The 19,323-nt window shown below is 52.3% G+C and overlaps 1 protein-coding gene across 6 annotated transcripts in view; it reads left to right on the top strand.

Annotated features, from left to right (window-relative positions):
* The window catches only part of PRR5L (proline rich 5 like), a 70,739-nt gene that overhangs the window by 27,835 nt on the left and 23,581 nt on the right, over positions 1–19,323 (top strand). For 5 of the 6 annotated variants that reach the window (XM_041774137.1, XM_041774141.1, XM_041774138.1 and 2 more), the window contains exon 4: positions 8,751–8,799. The exons of the other annotated variant lie outside the window; for it this stretch is intronic. In XM_041774137.1, coding sequence (XP_041630071.1) covers positions 8,751–8,799 — 49 coding nt within the window. The remainder of the gene's footprint in view (positions 1–8,750; positions 8,800–19,323) is intronic. 6 annotated transcript variants of the gene reach the window in all.

Below are 19,323 nucleotides of genomic sequence, written 5' to 3'. Positions count from 1 at the left end.
GTTCTAGCTCTTGGGGAGCTGCCTGCAGAGAGAGAGAGCGGGGGTTGCAGGGGGCCCTGCGGGGTGTGATAGCACCAGGTCGGAGGGGGGTGCTAGCAGAGCGCAGGGCGCCAGGGGGGTGCCCAGGATGGGCCCATAATTGTCTAGGGGCAGGTGATACCTCAGCTGAAATTTGAAGGGTGAGCAGGAAAGGGTCGGGGGGGAAGGGCAACTGAGGCCGTAAGCTCCCTGCCACTCCTGTCTCCAGGCCCTCCTGTCCCTGCTCCTCCCCAGGAGGACTTTTTTTTTTTCCTCTCTCTGCAGAAATGAATGCTCAGAGGCGAGGTTTCCGGAAACCAGAGATGAGTTATCTGCAGCTGGCCCGGGGCAGGAAACTCACATTTTCCTTCTCTCTCCAACCACGCTGCTTCTGTTCTTGTCGGGAGGGAGGCGGCGGGGAGGAAACCCCAGAGATTTTCAAGGAAAGAGGAGGTTCCAAGAAACCGTGCTTGATCTTTGACGGCTCCGAGTTGAAACGCCCTCCCTCTGAGTCATGTGGCTGCCCGAGCCCCCACCCCGTCCCAAAAGGGAAAATGCACCTCCGGTCTTCCCATCCCTGGGAGGGCGTCTGTTGACAGCAGGGAGCCGGGACGACTCCCCCCGAGTCGTAGAGCGGGTCAGTAGCCAGGCTGGGATTTGAACCTGAGCCTCCCATGTTCTTAAACACGTAGCAGGTAGGCGGCCAGGGTCACACAGAGCCCACATTGTCCAGGTCCAGGCCCAATAGCCCGGGGCCTCGATTGGCTTCCCGATGCTGGCTGGTGAGCAGGGCCTGGGCTCCTGAGGCCCCTGCTGTGGGAGGGCTCAGGGCGAGGTCTCTCTTGGACCCAGGGCTCTGCCCACGTCCCCACAGGTCCTGGTGTCCCCCCTGGTGGACACGCATGCATGGCTTTGGGGGCGGGAAGAGTAGGGAGAGGGAAGTGGCAACTCGGAAACTTCTGGGGCTGGCCCGTGTGGTGGTGGCTGGCCTGCACAGTGTTTAGAAATGTGGATATCTCCCGTAAAACTCCAGGCCTCTCTGGAAAGTTCACATTGGGCAACACAGGATGTGCAGTCAGGCCCGGAACAGGGGGTGCCAAGGCTCAGCTGCTGGTTTCAGGGGAGCGTGCTACGGCCTCCGCTGTCCAGGCCGGCCTGCCGCCCTCACCCACCTCACCTACCTGCCCCCGTGAGGTCCGCTCGTCTTGAGTGACGGCCTACGTGTCCGGCCCTGGCCAAGGCTTAAGCATGAGCCTCCTCATCTGCGAGATGGGGTGGATTCCTCCCACCCACGGAGGTGGCGGAGGACTAGCGGGGCTGCGGGCCAGCTGCCTGGCGTCGTGCGTGCGACGGGACGAGGAGGTCGGCGCTCCCGGCTGGCTCCCAGTAGAGCACGTGGCCCTTGATCTCGGGGGTTGTAAGTTCAAGCCCCATGTTGGGTGCAGAGATTACATAAAAATAAAATCTTAGGGCAGCCCGGGTAGCTCAGTGGTTGAGTGTCTGCCTTCAGCCCAGGGCCTGATCCTGGAGACCCTGGATCGAGTCCCACGTCAGGCTCCCTGCAGGGAGCCTGCTTCTCCCTCTGCCTGTGTCTCTGCCTCTCTCTCTGTCTCTCATAAATAAATAAATAAAAATTTTAAAAAAATTTTAAAAAATTGAATCTTAAAAAAAAAGGTCAATGGAAGCTCTTTCTGGGTTTCCTCCATCTTTTTTTTTTTTTACTGTCCCCACCGTCACCCACTGGGGTACAGGAAAGCAAGAGGTGTGGGGATCCTAGCATTCTCCCTGGGTCATGGACACCACCCTGATGCGGCCCAACAAAAGAGATCCCAGGAGGGATGGGGCACGTCCATGCACGTGCTTCAAGAGGCCACCTCCTTAAACTATGTCCTGTTGCAGGAACGAGGGAGGTGACCTTTGAAGGATTTAGTGATCAGGGTGGAGGGGGACTGACCAGCTTACAGTATCAGGAATGGGGCCTGGATTGTGAGGAGGGCGGGTTGGGTCCGGCCAAGGTGCCAGGTTGGAGGGCCTGAGTGCCCGGGGCAGCCCCTGGTAGCCCGATGACAACCAGGCAATATTTAACGACTCCTCTGACTGTTGGCAAAACATGAGCCCGTGACACCCGTCCCCAAACTGCCTCAAATCCCCTGGGATTTTGCTGCTTTGGGTCTTTCCCCTTGTGCCAGGGAGACCGTGGCTTGTCCCCGAGGTGGTCTCTGTCCCTCTTCTAGGCCGCCCCTGTGCCCTCTGCCCCCCACCCCACCCCCGGCGGCCCCCATGCCTCCCCATTGGGTGGGATCCAGCTCTGGCAGGGCCTTGTTTACTTTCAAGGCTGCAGAAGTGGGAAGTTGAGTTGACAAGACAGTGAGGGGCGAGATGGCGGGTCTGTGTAATAACAGGAAATCTTGTCATCTGGGGTGGTGTCTCGCCCAGTCAGCCTGGGGAGGGGGGCGGGGGAGTAGGGGTGACATAACACAGACCAGTGAGTGGTTCCCCATTTTTCCCCCATGGTGGCCTTTCTGGCTGAACCTTGTGCCCGTTTCCCTTTTGGGTTGTTGGGTCCACATGTGCGTTCCCTTGCCATGACGCCTGGGCCCCCACTTCCCTCATCCAGATCCCTGGCTGCTGCTGGTGGTGGTGCTGGTGCTGGTGGTGCTGGTGATGGTGCTGGTGGTCCTGGTGCTGGTGCTGGTGGTGGTAGTGGTGCTGGTGCTGGTGGTGCTGGTGCTGGTGCTGGTGGTGCTGCTGCTGGTGGTGGTGGTGCTGCTGCTGGTGGTGGTGGTGTTGCTGGTGCTGGTGGTGGTGGTGTTGCTGGTGCTGGTGGTGGTGGTGGTGCTGCTGCTGGTGCTGGTCGTGCTGGTGCTGGTGCTGGTGGTGCTGGTGGTGCTGCTGCTGGTGGTGGTGGTGGTGCTGCTGCTGGTGGTGCTGGTGGTGCTGCTGCTGGTGCTGGTCGTGCTGGTGCTGGTGCTGGTGGTGCTGGTGGTGCTGCTGGTGGTGGTGGTGGTGGTGCTGCTGCTGGTGGTGGTGGTGGTGCTGCTGCTGGTGGTGCTGGTGGTGCTGGTGCTGGTGGTGCTGGTGGTGCTGGTCCTGGTGCTGGTGCTGATGCTGGTGCTGGTGTTTATGGTCGTGGTCAGCAGCAGGGTTCTATCTGCAGATGACACCTGGCGAGGGGGCCCAGTATGTGAAGCAGGAGAAGCCGGAACCTCAGCCAAGCCACCTGTCCCCCCAAGTCTGACCCCCCCATCCTTCCTCTTTACCCTTCCACCGTTGAGGTCTGGCCCCCTTCCTGAGTCTCACCAGGGTTTGGGAATAGGCTGGTCTGGCTGCCCTTTTAAGAAGATGCTGGGAAGCCGTGGACTCAAGGGCTTGGGAGTGTGGGTTGGGGGTCTGCAGCCCTGGGTAGCGCGCACCTGCCCAACCTTGTGGGGGCCAGGGCTGCTCTGAGAGCCAACCGTCGAGGATGAACTCCCTTAGCTAGTGTAGTAAGTGCGCAGGGCAGTATCCTCGCTACCGGGGAGCTCCGGCCAGGGAACAGGTGTAAGGAACTCACCTGAGTCATCACAGACAACGGGCTTCAGCCCCCCACCCGCCCCCAGGCCCTCAAGCTCCGTGAGGTGCCACCCGCCCCCCCCCACCGGTCCTGTGCTTACCACTCCCCCTCCCCTCCGTGGTGACCTCTGGGGGTCGGCCTCCAGGTGTACAACAGGCAGAGACATTACTACCATCTGAGGGCTTAAAGGAGGAAACACATGTTGGGTATGTCACAGACGACAGTGCCTGGTGCCTAGTAAGTGCTTAATAAACTTCCAACCGGGGCGGGATCATCCAGCTCCACCCTAGGAGCAATGTATTCCTTATTTTATTTTTATTTATTTGTTCCAATAAATAATTGCATTCCTGTTTTCAGGGGAAAACACCCTAGGGGGAGGTGGAAAAAGTCGAAGGGGAGCTGCCCAATTCTTAGCGCCCGGGCCTTGGCCAGGACAGGTGTCCCAGGGATCGGCGATGAGAGTTTTCATCTCTTTTGCATCTAGGGAACCACACACCACAGGCTGGTGAATTCTGAGGTCATTCCTCCTGCTTCGCTCCTCTTTCTCGTGCTTTGCAAACTAAACTTACAAAGTCCGTGAGGAAGGTTACAGGGTGAGCTGTCCCAGTGTGAGTTTGGGCCTACACACCTCTAACGCCGTGATACTTTATTCTCTGTTCTTTTTTGGAGGAGACGGTGCCCTGTGCCTCACGAGACCCTGGCCAGGTGGGAAGAAATCACTGCCCAGGCTCTGCTCATCCCTCCTCCTAGCAGCCAGCACCGTGTCTGACACATAGCAGGTGTTCAGGAAATGCCTGTGACTCAGCGAACGGGCTCGTGGATCTCTATCCTCTCTGTGTTGCTCTGGAGGGGAGCTACTGCCGAGTTCCCCCTGGAGATGGTGTTTCAAGACAGAGACGTGGAAAATCCCTCTTTCTCTCAGTTCAGCTAAGATCATGGTTTTCAGAAGTACCCTTTCCTTGTCAACCAAGTGCAAGGCGAGTAAACACCAAGTATAGAAACAGGTTGGAGATTTTGCGGTATGACTCAGCGGCAGTCTGCGCCCCGATGGCTGGGCCAGCTCTGACCTCCTCCCCACTTTCCTCTCTGAGTTGAGTTCTCAGGCTGCCAGGCTGAGGTGCATTGGGGTTGGCCAGTTCTTGGGCCTTGATAGGATTCTTCGTGACCTAGGGCCACCCGCTTTCTGACATTGCTACCTCGCTGGGAGCGCGACCCCGGAATTCCTTCTTGGCTGCAAACCATCTAAACCCTGGTGGTGGATCTTGTTAATTAAATTTTAAAAAAAAATTTAAAGATTTTTAATATTTTATTTTTACTTATTTTATTTTATATTTTTAATATTTTAAAATATGTGTCTGCTGTGTTCAGAAATTTTGACCCCATGAGGTATGTACCGTGAAGAATTGAGTATATGTCAGGAACATATATATGGAAAAGCAGCCGGGGATACTCCACAATTTATAGGAGACCCACACAGCGGGGCTCTGTGTATCCTCCTAACTTGAAGGACTAAAGTCTGCTAAAATGTTTCGTTGCCCTACTTAACTTCCAGCAAGGATTTCAGCTTTCTCCAGCTCCTTACTTGGGGGGGATGGTGAGGAGGAGCCAAAACCCGGCGTGTTTGTATATACTTTTTAGGATGCACACATGCGCCGTGTGTTTCAACTATTTCGGTTCACAGGGCCTGTGGGAAACCAAATCACGCAGCCGTTGCAGAACAGTAAATTAAAAGAGCAGATGTGACACCTGAGTGAATTGGTACTCTGTAAATAAAAATATAAAAAAAAATTTTTTTTTAATTTAAAAAAAATTAAAATACATATTCTTATTTTTCTCTTATCTTTTCACAGGGTAGCATATGATACACACTGTTCGGCATCTTGCTTGTTTTTTTTTTAACTTAATATAACCTAGATCTTTACATATCATTAGAGTCCTCCCCCCCCTCTTTTTTTAAACCATTGTATAGAATTCCATTGTACAAATGGACCATTAATTTTTGGTGAGCACTTTACTGGTGCACATTTGTGTTGATTCCCATATTTTGCTGTAGCAAAAACTCTGTGTGTATACGTGTGTGTGGTGACCTTGTGTAACACATCGCATGCTCAGAAGGAGGACAGGTTTTGTCGGGGACAGAGCAGCTTACTGAATGCCCCCCCCCCGCCCCACCCCAGAGCAACAGGATGTTGACCTAAGTGACCCGATGGGGTCTGTTCCGTTCAGCTGAGTCTACATAACCATACCTCGCGGGCAGGGCCTTGACCTCAGGATGGAAGGAAAGGATAAACGTCTGGTTCTCTTCTCATACCTGGTCATAAATCATCCTTTATGTGTCAAGTACAGAAAGCAGATCGTTGTGCAGATTCCTGCGTCTGGCTCCTGCTCCGTGAAGAACTGAGGATCCCCCTCTGTGTGGTGCAAGCATCTCCCCGAGTCCTCTGCTCACAACCACCACCCCCCCCCCCCACTGCATCACCATTGCTCCTGGTACGGCTGCTTCCAGCTTCCATCCTTTTCTGCTGCGCCCTGGCCTTGGTGCTTGTGTCAAGTCAGCTCTTTAGCCTCTGCTCCTCCCTCAAGCTTGGTCTTCCTGTGACGCCCCACAGAATCCTGGCCGTGGCCGTGGCCGTGGCTTGCTGGTACCCAGTGGTGCTGTACCTTCTTCCTGTAGGCCGCAGCCCCCCGGCCTCCCCGGATGGGTGGGGGGCACATACTTCTTGGATCCCCCTGTTGGGGAGCCTCGTGACACTCCCGGAGTGCCGCCGTGAGGAGTCCCCAGGCAGTCACCACCCGTCTGACCCTGTCCAGCCTCAGTCAATGATGCGCACGTAGAGGCGCACTTAGAAGGGCACATAGAGCCCTCCTCCGCTGGGCTGCAGACAGTTTTCCGTAGCAGCTGACCTTGAAGGACTACCTTGCCACTGGCCTCTTTCTCCTTCCGTTTTATGAAGCATCTTCATGAGCACAGTGTTGCCCAGCGTGGATGCCTCAGGTCACCTCTGGAAAGAGCCCATCGCTTGGCGTCAGGGCCGGCTGGGTCCCTCAGCATGGTGAGCGCCCAAGAAGTGCTTGGGTAACTCTGTTTGTAGTAGCTCATTATTATCAGGACTTGTCTTTGCCCCCTTGGGGGAAGCTTGGCTTCTTCGCCTAGGGTTTTGGGGCTTCCCAGTGGCCGTGAAGACCATGCTGGCAGGTGCTTCTCCCTCCAGCAGTCAGAAGCGGCCTCCCTGACTCTTCCTGTTCGAAAGCCTCCATCTGGGGCTGCCCACTAGGTTTCTGTTTTCTGTCTAAGAGATGCTTCTGGCCTCCAAGGCTCCTGCCCGCGGCCTGCTGACTGATGCAGGCTCCCGGGCCCCTCGCCAGACCCGCCCACACCTGGCCGAGCTGCTGGGTTGTGTTCATGGGGTGGCCTTCCAGGAGCCTGCCGTGCCGTTGGACCTGAAAATGCACTGTCCACCACAGGCACGTTTTCTGTTGTGGGAAAAGGAAGGTCTTTTCCGAGGTCAACATGTGTTTGCAGCTTTCTGGGGGTCTTTCTGACACAAGGATTTAGATCATGGATGGTCTTTCTTCTTCCTTTGCACTCCTATTGCACCTATGATCTGCACATAATAATACCTCAGCGTAACTTCCCATTTCTCCCACAGCGACATGTGGGAACACGTTCTTGGGGTGTGTGCGTGGGGGGGGGGGTGTCAGAAGCCTGAGCGTTTGTTCCTTAATGACCATGATGGGTGGGATGGGTCAATGAAATCATTTGAAGTTGTGAAGAGTGTACCCCCCTCCCTTAGGGAACTCACCGGATTTGGGGAGCCAGTTATTCTTGTTTCTAGCTTCCTCACCCTCGTTTGGATTAAAGAAAGAGCAGTAGGGCAGTCCCATGACTTGTCACAGGGAGAAGGGGGTCTGGTGCCAATACCTCTATCTTTAAAAGTCTTTGTAGCTCTGAAGGCTCTGAAAGTGTCTTGCGGGTGTCTTTATTAACATGCTATCGACCCACCCTGCCAAGGCCTCATCTGTTTCTTTGCTTCTGTGTGTGTGGTGCCAGCACAATGTCTGGCACAAAAAGGACAGCTCGATGATAAACGTTTGTTGCTGGATAAATAAAATCTGTTTTCTCGGGTGCAGTCCCCTTTGAAGGACTTCCTTGGGGCTGGGTGGTAAGACCACCCAAGCCATGGCACCAGGTCCCAAGTCCTTGGGACCACCCAAGCCATGGCACCAGGTCCCAAGTCCTTGGGACCACCCAAGCCATGGCACCAGGTTGAATATCCCAACGGATTTGGAGGAGAGACAGGGTGGGAGCGTGGGAAGAGATGTTGAAAGTACAGACGGCCTGGGTTTGAGTCTTAACTCTGCCACTGGCTTGTTCCATTTCTGAGCCTCCATTTGTTTCTTTATCTGCACACGAGGGATGGTAATTGCCCTCCCCTCGCACATCCTTTACAATCTTTGATCGAAGAATGTGTGAAAAAAACAGGTGTTTAAAATCATAAAGTCTACAAATACGGAGGATTACAAAATTATGTTCTTTGTCTTCTTTGCTCTTCTTCTTCTTCTTCTTCTTCTTCTTCTTCTTCTTCTTCTTCTTCTTCCTTCTTCCTTCTTCCTTCTTCTTCCTTCTTCTTCCTTCTTCTTCTTCTTCCTTCTTCTTCCTTCTTCTTCCTTCTTCTTTCTTCTTCCTTCTTCTTCCTTCTTCACCTTCGGCTTCACCTTCTCCTTCTTCTTCTTCTCATGAAGCCTGGCTTGCCTCTACAACTCTATTAGAATCTCCTATGGCTGGGTCATGATCTCAGAGTTGTGAGATCAAACCCCACATCGGGCTCGGTGCTGGGCGTGGAACCTGCTTAAGATTCTCTCTCCCTCTCCCTCTGTCCCTTCCCCTGCTTGCTTGCATTTTTTTTTTCTCTCTCTCTCTCTCTCTCTCTCAAAAACAACAACAACAACAACAAAAAATCTCCTGTGCCTGCCTGGATCCCCCTGTAGGATTTCCACTGGCCGAATTCCCTAATAGCTTTTGTGCAGAGGTATTGCTAGAGCCTAGCACACGCCCTTCTTAGACCTGGCCTTGGTGCCTCGGCCATTGGTGAGCACGCCATTGTCGTTCTGTGTCTGTGACCTGGACGCTGGGACCTGTACCATCAAGGGCTGCTTGACGGTGTTTCTCTCTCCCCAGGAGGCTGCTGAAGAGTGAACTTGGATCATTCATTACAGACTATTTCCAGGTAAGCTGCGTGGGTCTGAGCACCTGTCATCACAGTGTATGTGGATACGTATACCTAAAGGGATGGCCAATACTGTACACCTGGGCGTTCCTTCGACATCCAGAAGCATGGATACTGAGTCCCTGATATGTGCAGGGCCATTGTGGTCCCTCCTTTTATAGGGATTACGGTCTTGGGCAGCAGTTCTCAGGCTTCCTTTATGCTCTTAAAAATGACCACTTATTTGGGTCATCTCTGTCTTCACCATATGAGAAATAACTTAAACCTGAGAAATTTAAAATATTTAGTTCATTTACATAGTAAACCTAGGACACATTAGCCTAAACATGCTAATGTTTTTGTGTGAAAAATAACTTTTTTGGAATAAAAAAAAGAAAATAGAAGAGCGGCATTGTTTTCTCTTTGCAAATCTCTGCACTGTCTGGCCCCAGAGAAGATCTCCGGATCCTCAGATCCCTTCCCCGTTCAGGCTGTTATGATATTGCACATCATGTAGCCTCTGGGAAATTGCACGGGGCACTCATGGAAGATGCAAGGAGAGAAGGGCAAAGCCTCTCTCACGGGACCCCACACGTCCCTCCCTCCCCCGTGGATGGCATCTGCTTCACTGTAACTGTGCATACCCATCAGCCACGGTATTTCTTGTTGCTAAGCCTCCTGGCCTGTTTTGTTAAAGATGATGGGATCAGGGGATCTGAGGTCCCTCCTGCCCAAACACTGTTGTTACAGGGCTGCTGAATTCAAGTTCTGGGCTCCCCGGGAGGATGGTCACTCATCCACGGACACAGGTGGTTTCCCCGACTGTAACCACAGGCACGTGGTGGGGGGACGGCACACAGGCCATGGGGATGTGTTATTTGACCGAGTAGGGGAGTGGGTGACACTTCAGTGACGTCAGAGTTCCCCTCTTTTTGCTTACTAGCTGAGTGGCCCCGGGCAGGATGCCTCGTTGTCCCCATCTGTAAAAGGGGAACAAAAATATGACCTACCTTCGAGGTCATTGTATGACTTCTGTGAAGTCACACGTGTAAAGCACTGAGCACATAGTGTGTGGGGAGGGAGGTGGGGGGATGGTGGGGGGATGGAGTGGGGAGTGGTCAAGCCATGGTCCCTAAAGCCAGGCTGCCCGGGTTCAGTGCCCAGTTTGGCCACTTACTAGCTGTGTGCCCTCGAGCAAGCTGCCTTCCCTCTCTGTGTTTCAATTTTCTGTTCTATAAAAACAGGGCTGATAGGACCTTATCTTGATAAGGTTGCCGTGAGGACTAAATAGGTGATTATTTGTTGAGTGTTCAGAACGGTGAGGAGCGCGGAGGAAGACAGAGTAATGCGGCCATTAAATTTGTATGTGTGCCTATTTGTCATTGTAAAGTGTCACCCATCCCTTTTAATGGGAAAGTAATATAAAAACATAAAACATCTTGGTTTTTTGGTTGCCGATGTTACTACATCTCCAAGGGGAACATTCTTTTAAGACAGCTTAAAGAGTTTTTAGGTTTTAAAAACAACACAGTCATTCTTCTTTTTCTTACTAAGATTCAGGAAGCTTAAACTTTTATGTACACTTTTTTTTTTTTTAAGATTTTATTTATTTATTCATGAAAGTCACAGACAGGCAGAGACACAGGCAGAGGGAGAAGCAGGCTCCATGCAGGGAGCTTGATGCGGAACTCGATCCCAGGACCCCGGGGTCACGACCTGGGCCAAGGGCAGGCGCTCAACCGCTGAGCCACCCAGGTGCCTCTTATGTGCACTTTTAAAGAATGACAGCTGTCAGTCCTCTAACACACGTGTGTGTGTGTCAGTCCTGTAACACACATGCACAGACCAGAAGGTGGCCACTATAAATCTGGATGGAGCAAGCTCCAACAGGAACTTGGAATTCAGTTGGCTCAGACGTCTCAGCTGCTTGGAAGAAACCCTTTATCTGGGGAAAGACGAACGTAAAGATTAAGAAAGAGGTAATTAGTGACAAATGTGAATCATCTCAGCTGCCCCTGACTCAAAGATCTCTCTTGTCCTCAGCTTCTTCTCTTGCTGTCTGTAGTGACTGACTTTTAAATCCAACTCCAGAGATGTGGTTTTTCAATCAGTCCTGGAGAAACCTGCCAGGCTGGCCGCCTTCCTTGTTGACATTTAAAATAGACAGTTTGGTGTGGTTTCAATCGGGTTTTAAATGTCAGTTGTCTTTTGGCACGGGGTGGGGGGCGCTTACCCCTAGGATGGGTGGGGAAGGGCGCTGGGGTGGGGACTTGTTTATCTGGGAAGCCCTGAGGTTTTTGGGGGCGGTTAATGCTGCTTACAAAGCATGCCAAACACTTAACTAATAACCACACGTCATTTTTCTATCAAGAGCTTAACCAGAGAAAACTGCCTGGTGAATAGCGAGTCTCTTTCTGGGGGTGCGGGGTGGGCACTGGTTTTCACAGTTTTGAATCTGGGTTTTTCCTTAGTGTAAGGTGCTAGACTGGAGAGAAAGCTACCCTGGACGCTGTCTATTTAAATGCAGGCTTTAAGTCTCATGTAGGTGGGGAGCCCTTTTACAAATTAAAAAAAAAAAAAAAGCTGTTTGGTCACCCAGTCCCTGGAAAGTACCTGGCATATGGTAGATGCTCAGTAAAGTTTCTTGGGAGAGAGGGAGGGGCTGGCTACCACAGATACATGGGCTGACTTTAGGTGGTACAGGCCGTCCGTTAAACAACACCAGCCTTCGCGGCTGGAAAGTACTTCCCTTCCTTTCCCTTTAGTGCTTCTGATTGTGCCAGGAAGAGCCTTGGTTTGCACCACTTTTACACTTCTGTGGGACTTGGGTATCTTCCTTGTTTCAGGAAGACAGGGCAGGCCTCAAACTTAGTGTCTTCAGCTAGGGACACTACTTAGGATTTCGTAATTTTTTTTTTTTTTTTTGCATTGAGTTAGTGGTTGAGTTACATTTTTTTTTTTTTTTACATTTTTTTTTTTTTAAGAGACTCTATCTATTCATGAGAGACACAGAGAGGGAGTCAGAGACAGAGGCAGAGGGAGAAGCAGGCTCCCTGCAGGGAGCCTGATGCAGGATCCCTGGGATCACGCCCTGAGCCAAAGGCAGAGGTTCAACAGCTGAGCCACCCAGGTGCCCCAAGCTACATGCTATTTATGGCAAATGATGTTGCTCTAGTTTCATTTTTAAACATATTTATATTTTAAAAGGTGGATTGATTTAAGGAAAATAATATGCAAAGAATAATAGTTTAGGTGTCCCTGGTTGTGGCCAAATGGTAAAGGTGGTTCAAGAGAGACTCGGGTTTGGAAAGCCCCCTGCTAGGTACCCCTTGAAAATGGGCTGGTTCCAAAGCCATGCAAAGTAGAACTCTCCATGAGGGAGGATGGAGGGGAGGAGGGGAACCCAGGAGGGAGGCTTATGGAGGCCAGCCTTCATGGTCACCTGGCAAGGTATTTTCAAGAAGCAAAGTCTGAAGGGGCTCGAGGAGGGACATTCCTCCAGCAAGGAGGAGGGAGGAAGGTCCAGGGACAAATAAGAAATAGAAGCCCGGGGGTGGACAGGTAAGACCCCAAAGCCATGGATGTGGCTGTTGGGGAAGATGATGAATGGACCCTTTGGCCATGGGGCTCCTCTAGGTGGAGGATCAGGTGGCCACCTGCTGGCTGCCTGCTCTCACCAGCAGGCTCCCGTCTCCCGGGACCCAGACCCCAACCCTATTTTGTTGCAAAGCCTTCCCTGTGACTCCGCTTTTGAAAGTGAACGTTCTCATCCTGTAGCTTTAAAGAACGAGTCATGAAAGAGTATCTTCAGGGAAGAATAATGAAAATGACCCGAGGTGAAGGCAGAGGGGAAGCAGGTGGAAAAACCGTGCTTATCTTGTGTCTGCACACACGGAAGACGGGCCGTTTGAGCTGCAGAAATGCAGAGAGGTTTCCAGGAGACACCGGCCCCCAAAATCCGACATTTCCAATATTCAATTTTCTTTTTCTCTCTGTTTTGAATTGCACCTGGGAAGGAGACCTGGGGTCTCCCAGGGGAGCCCTGTTTCATAGAGACAGCTCTGTGGGATAATTGGTTCCTTATAACTTTGGAAATTGATGATACAAAATGCTCTGCATTTTTCGATCACCTAATTAGTGGTTAACCACCTTGGTGGTGTAGGGTGTGGGCATGCGAGGAGCTGCAGCCAGCATTTTCTGTGCTCCAGTATCTGCTGGCTGTGTTGTGTCTCTCGTGAACTTTCCCCCAAGTCCAGAAAGTTAAATTCCCTTGTGAAGCTAGACTTCGGCTTGATACAGAAACTCAGACTATAGTCAATGGCTCGGAACGAGAAAGAACCGAGGGAAAGGGGAAATTCAGTCACCCTGATGCCAAAAGGGCAAGCGGGGACCTCCGCCTCCTGCCCAGATTGGCGAGAGTCCCAGGAGGCCAGTTTCTTCTTAGCTCATCAGTATCAGGGAAAATTCATTGAGGGCTTGTGACACATGACAGAGCCATGGGGGCATCGTGGCCACTGTGGAGTTTGAGATTAAAGACAGAGCAGGGATGTTGATGCGTCTGTGCGGGTACCACGCAGCGTCGTGTTACCTGAAAACCAGAGTGGGTGGTAAAGGCTTCCAAACGGGCCCAGAAGGAATGAATATATTTTGTAGGGGCAAAGATGGGACTTGTTAGAATCCACAGATGGTTGGGTGGAGAGATGATAAAGAGCGGGGAAATTACTTTGTGTGACTTTTTCTCCCCCCTAAACCCAAATGGAATAGAGGAGGGAGGTCTCAGCTCCTCTTTGGTCAACCTGGGAAGTCTGCTACAATAAACGGGATTCCCCAAGTGGGAAAAGATGGTTAGGTGCACAGAAGGTGGCAAGGATGGGGCGTTGAACAAGTGGGGCGAGCGCCAGCACAAAGACAAGGAAGAGGGAAGCAGATGAGACTTTTAGGCAGGAAGATCATTAGAGGTCGCATTTCGGATTTGGCCAGTACTTGGAAGAAAGGCCTTGTGGAGTTTGTAAGTATTGGGGTGGCCCGGCCAGCTGTGGTGCCTCTCAGCAGCTTTGCCAGGCTCCGTCGCCTGGGCAGCTACCTGAATTCTTTGCCGTTATTAGAATATTTTTATTGTACTTTTCTCACATCTTATGAAGACAGATGGAAAAGACGGGTCTTGTGAAAATGAAAAGTGTAGGTCTTAATATCATCGAGATCAAGATGAAAATCAGCGGGCATGCTGACATGGCAGGTGTTTAGGGTCTTGGACTTAGGTTGTGGCACATTCGGCTGTGGGAAAAGGAACCCGTAGGTACCCAAGGCTGGAAGTATGTTGCCCCAAGATGAGGCGTAGTTAGGGATTTTGTGATCCTTCCAGCTCTGTGGGTGCAGAACTCCTCCTTGTATCACATAAGTGCCCTGTTCCGCACGGATACGCGTTTTCAGGGGCCCATCGTGTATGAAGTTGGGTGATGTCCCATAGAGCGGGCAGGGCCAGGTTCAGGGCTCCAGTGGAGGAGGGACAGAGGCCGGGGTAGGTGCTGGGAACACACGCGAGGTTCAGATGCAGGGAAGTGTGCAGCGGTTCAGGGGCCTGAGGAATAAAGAACGGAGTTGGAAGGGCCGAGAAATATTTGTTAGGCGTGGAAAACAGCTTTCTCTGAGGCTGCTGAAGAGTTGTCGGGAGGACAGACACAGGAATAGTCCCGACAGCTGGCATTTTCAAGCATTTCTGCACCAGGCATTGCTGTCTAAGCTGGTGGTTCTCAAAGTGTGGTCCCCGGACCAGCATCTTCACCGCCACCTGCCAGCCTGCCAGACTCACAGGATCTGGGGGCCAGCGGTCCGTGATCCCGATGCCTACACAAGTCTGACAAACGCCCCGAGCATCCTCCCCGTGCCAAGTCTCTTACCCCTCCTGACAGCCAATGAGGAAGATTCTGTTACTGCTGTTTCACAGATCCTGCCGCTGAAGCCCGGAGAAGGGAGCTTTATCCAAGATCGCACATCTAGTGCAAGGAAGAGCGCGTATCAAAGCCAGGGCCATCTGGCCACAGAAGAAAAATCTCCTGGATTATACTTTAAACGTTAAAACGCCCTTAAGGCAACCTCTGAAAAACCCTAAGGAAGAAAAACGTCTGTGTTTTCAAATTTTATTTTACTTTATTTTCTGGAGTGCAGTGACACGGACATGGACTATTTTCTGGCTTCCTTGTAAAAAAGTAACTTAAAAAAAAAAGATTTTATTTATTTATTCCTGAGAGACACAGAGAGAGAGGCAGAGACACAGGCAGAGGGAGAAGCAGGCTCCCTGCAGGGAGCCCGATGTGGGACTGGATCCCAGGACCCCGGGATCACGCCCTGAGCTGAAGGCAGACGCTCAGCCGCTGAGCCACCCAGGTGCCCCGGGTCGTGTTTATAAGCCTCTTTGTTGCTTATCTAGGAAGGTATCCAGGTTCACAGGAAATGCAGACGTCCTTAGAGACGATGACTGTACTTTCAAAGTCACAGAGGGGGAAAAAGGAGGTGGCCCGCCGTTTCCCTCACTGGCTGGGCGCCAAGGCCGGGAACCCCTATAGGCCTTGGATCGCTGGAAAGGTGCCCGGGGTAGAACTGTTGGCTGGCGCAGGCTCTCTCAGTAGGCACGGTGCTGGGCTTCTAGACGCCTCCGGGTGGGAAGGGATGTCTTGTTTGGGGATGGGGTCCCCTGGGGAGCCAGGTGGAGTTCTCCTGCTGGCCCGGGAGCAGGTAGCCGAGCCTGGGATGCCAGAAGCAGGAATGAGCCAGCTGGCTGCGGGCCTTGTGGTAGGGCTCAGTGATGTCACCAGAGACGCCCAGTATGTGGGAGCCTGGAGCGGATCTCCTCTACTTTCCCCCGCAGGCAGGGACGCAAGCAACCCCCCAGCTGCCAGGGCCGGAGCACTCGATGGCCGAGAGCACCACCCCTCCTGCCGAGAGCATCTGGACCCCGATCCCTGCCAAAGCGCTCCCTGGGGGGTAGCTGCAGGCACGTCACTCCACCTCTCTGAGCCTGGCGTTCTGAGCCCCGAGCCCGTTGTAATCATGGTACCTGCCTCAGAAGGCCGTTGTGGCTTCAAGGGGAGATGTCCCGTTTGCAGAGTGCTGGGTGCAGAGGGAGCAGTCGGCATAGGGTACTGCGTATCTTTGTATCTTGTACTGTCATTGTTAGAATAAACCAGGGGCATGTACTGGGGGAAAGACCTGGGTTTGGATTCAGACCAACCCAGGTGCCGGTTCTGGTCTCACTTGTGCTAGTTTGCTTCTCTGAGCCTCGATTTTTTCATCTGTGAAACAGGCATAGTTATAATGAGCTAGTGCATGAGAGGGTGTAGTGTGGTGCCTGACAAGAGTAAAAATCAGTAAGTAACTCTCCTGTCCTCCCATCACCATCATCATCATCATTGTTGTCATCATCATCATCATTGTCGTTGCCATCATCATCATAATCGTCATCGTCATCATCATTGTCATCATCATCATTATCGTCATTGTCGTCATCATCATCACCATCGTCATCATCATCGTCATCATCGTCATCGTCATCATTGTCGTCATCATTATCATCATCATCATCGTCATCATGGTCATCATCATCATCATTGTCATCATCGTCATCATCATCATTGTCATCATCCTCATCCTCATCATTGTCGTTGTCATCATCATCATCCATCATCATCGTCATCACCATCATCATCATCATCCTTGTCATCACCATCATCGTTGTCATCGTCATCATCGTCATTGTCCTTGTCATCACCATCATCGTCATCATCATCATCATCATCACTGCCAAAGCAGTGGAAGCGACTGGTGGCCGGCAGCCTTAGCCTTTACCGAATCCCTGCTGTGTGCAAAGTTCTTCCCTCTGGGAAGATGGGCTTAGTGTCCTTCTCCCCACCCCCAGGCCTGAGGGGTTCCCTGTTTTCCTGAGTCCCCCGGTGGGGTTGGAGAGGTGCCTGCCTGATGGACGCACGCTGGAGACAAGCCCACCTCTCCTCTGCCCTCCCCCACTGCTTCCTGCCTGTCCTCCGTGATCACTGAGGTAGGATGAGCCGAGTCGGTCCCTGCCTATTCAAGATTGGGTGGTTTTAGTGCCTTTCCCTAGACATCCTTGTTTCTTGCATTTTTTTCCTAGCTGAACCTCACTTTTCTGTTGGCAGCCTACCTTTGGATGTCTTAGAAAAAAAACAGACGTGCCGGCTTGTTTTTCATGCCCAGGCTCCTGTGCCACTTCATCGACAGGCTGTGTGTTCCACGTCTAAGTTCAGTTACAGGTGGTGGCGAGGCACCCAGTAACAACGGGCCTCCTTCCAAGTCCCAGATCCTTTCCTAGGTGGCCGCTATTGAATGTGAGCTTTTTTTTTTTTTTTGCCTTGAAGCCTTAGGACTGGGGAGGTGGTGGGGTTGCTGCCACAGGACAGAGAGTGGGACCGGAGTAAAGTGGGGTTCCTTGCGGCCCTGACACCACACGGCTTTATCACCTCTGCCCGCCGCGAGCAGGGCCCCGGCACCTTCTGGAATCAGGCATTCATCAAGGGCTGGGAATGCTGTGAGGTGGGTTCCTGGGGGAGCAGGTGCTCGGAAGACAGACCGGGCATGATGGATGCCCCGTTCAAGACTGGTTCCCCGCCCCCAGCTCCCCCACCTCCATTTTTTTTTTAAGATCTCTGCAGCCTTAAGCCCCACAGATGTCTAGTTGGTATATCCCTGAGTGAAATGACCAGCAGACAGGGTGGATTTCATAATGTACAGGGCTCAGTGCGGACAAAAAAAATGTGGCCATGGGCAGGGTGGGGAAACCAGGCTCCCCTTTCTTTGGGCTTGCTGCTGCAGCCCGTGGTGGACAGGTGGCTCCCCCAAGAGATTGTACCCTTCACACCCTCAGCACACAGACCAGGGGTGGCCAAGAGGCCCACTCTGAGCCACCAGCACTTGAGCCACAGCCCCGTCAGCCCTGGTGGGATGCTGCAGGGTATGCACCCAGCCCTCCCCTCCCTGCAGCTGGGCCTGGGCCCCCACCCACGGGACCCTTTCTGCCATCTGAAGACTAGGAGGATGGTGGGAGGTGGGCAGGGCGAGGGAGACCCTGCAGTGGGGCCAGCCAGCACGGGGGTGGGGAGCAGGTGTGGAAAACCCCTTCTGGGGAGGTAGTAGGAGGCTGGGCCACAAGGGAGCTGAGGCCCCCAGCCCTGGCACCTCCTCCATTGCCCCATCCAGTTTTAGTTGCAAAGCACAAGTTCAAAGATAAAAATATTGAGAATTGAAGCAGAGCATTAAGGCCAAGCGGGAAACCCTTCAGACTGTGAGGCCTGTAGCCACACAGGACCCCGACCTCCCGAGGGTCCTGCTGGACAGCAGATTCCCGGGAGAGAAGACCGTTGGCTCAGTCGGAGGCCTGGGTCAGGGGTGGGGTGGGAGCCAGGCCGGCAGCTAAGTCATCGATGCAGGCTGTGGTTGGGGGGGGTTTGAGCTTGCACAGTGGGGCACAGGTCCATTAAGTGGATGACAGGTGCTTCTCGGGGCGGGGGGTGGGGGTGCTGGGCGCTTGGCTGGCCCCAAAGATAGCCTTCCTCTGGGTGCACTTGTCAAATAAAATTCAGAAACCAGTTCTTCGACTGTAAAATAAGAGTAAAATCTACAAATGCCTAGGGATAGAAAAATTTGCAAGATGCTTTAGAAAGGTGCTTTAGGTTCCTGGAAGAGGAGTCCACCCAGATACCATCGACACGGTGCTTGACCAGTGGATTTTGACCATAGGGCTGGGGAGATTGGCGGGAGGACTAGATGCCCCTTAAATCCCCCCCTAAGCCCTAGCTTTTGTTGCTCTTGTTTTGGTCTATGTTACAGAATTGCCGTGCTGTGTATCATGAGAATTTAAAAAAGAATTTCTTTTCCATTTCTCCATAATACGCAAGTCATTTCTTTTCCTTGTAAAGGAAAAAAAAAAAAAGTGGGTTGTTTTTTTTTTTTTCCCCAAGCGTCTCCTTAAAGGGGGAAGATCTAGGAGAGAGAAGGAAGGAGAACCTGGGCCATCTTTTAAAGTTTATCCCTTAAGATACAGACCAAGCGATTTTTACCAAATGAAGAAACGTCAACGAATTTAGGTGTCCCGCATCCCCTTCTCCCCTCTACTACATATCCTGTCTCTTAATCTTGATTTCTTAAAAGTTCAAAATGCTCTTTAGCACCCAGACAGTACCTATACTCAGCAAATGCTCATTAGCATCTGCTGTGTTTGGGGCACTTTCTCAGAGGCACGGGCACCAACGTAAGAAATGATCCTCACCCCTAAGGACCTACGGCACAGGTTATTCATTTCTTTGGTTAACTCATCCTGTAACCTGGACGAGGCTTTTGTAAGTCGCTGTCACGGAGCCTCCCGTTCTCCTCCACCCCCACACCGTGGAACCGCAGAGATGGAACAGGCACCCAGGCTACCTTAAGAGGGAGGCTTGACCCCATCCGCCCATGCATCGTGGGAATGTGAGCTTTCGGAGGGCTGGGAAGCCGTTTTGGAAGAAGCCTGGGACATCCACA

The sequence above is a fragment of the Vulpes lagopus genome, chromosome 11 (genome assembly GCF_018345385.1).
Source record: "Vulpes lagopus strain Blue_001 chromosome 11, ASM1834538v1, whole genome shotgun sequence".
In the NCBI taxonomy this organism is placed as follows: Eukaryota; Metazoa; Chordata; class Mammalia; order Carnivora; family Canidae; genus Vulpes; species Vulpes lagopus.
This window is presented reverse-complemented; position numbering and strand designations above follow the sequence as displayed.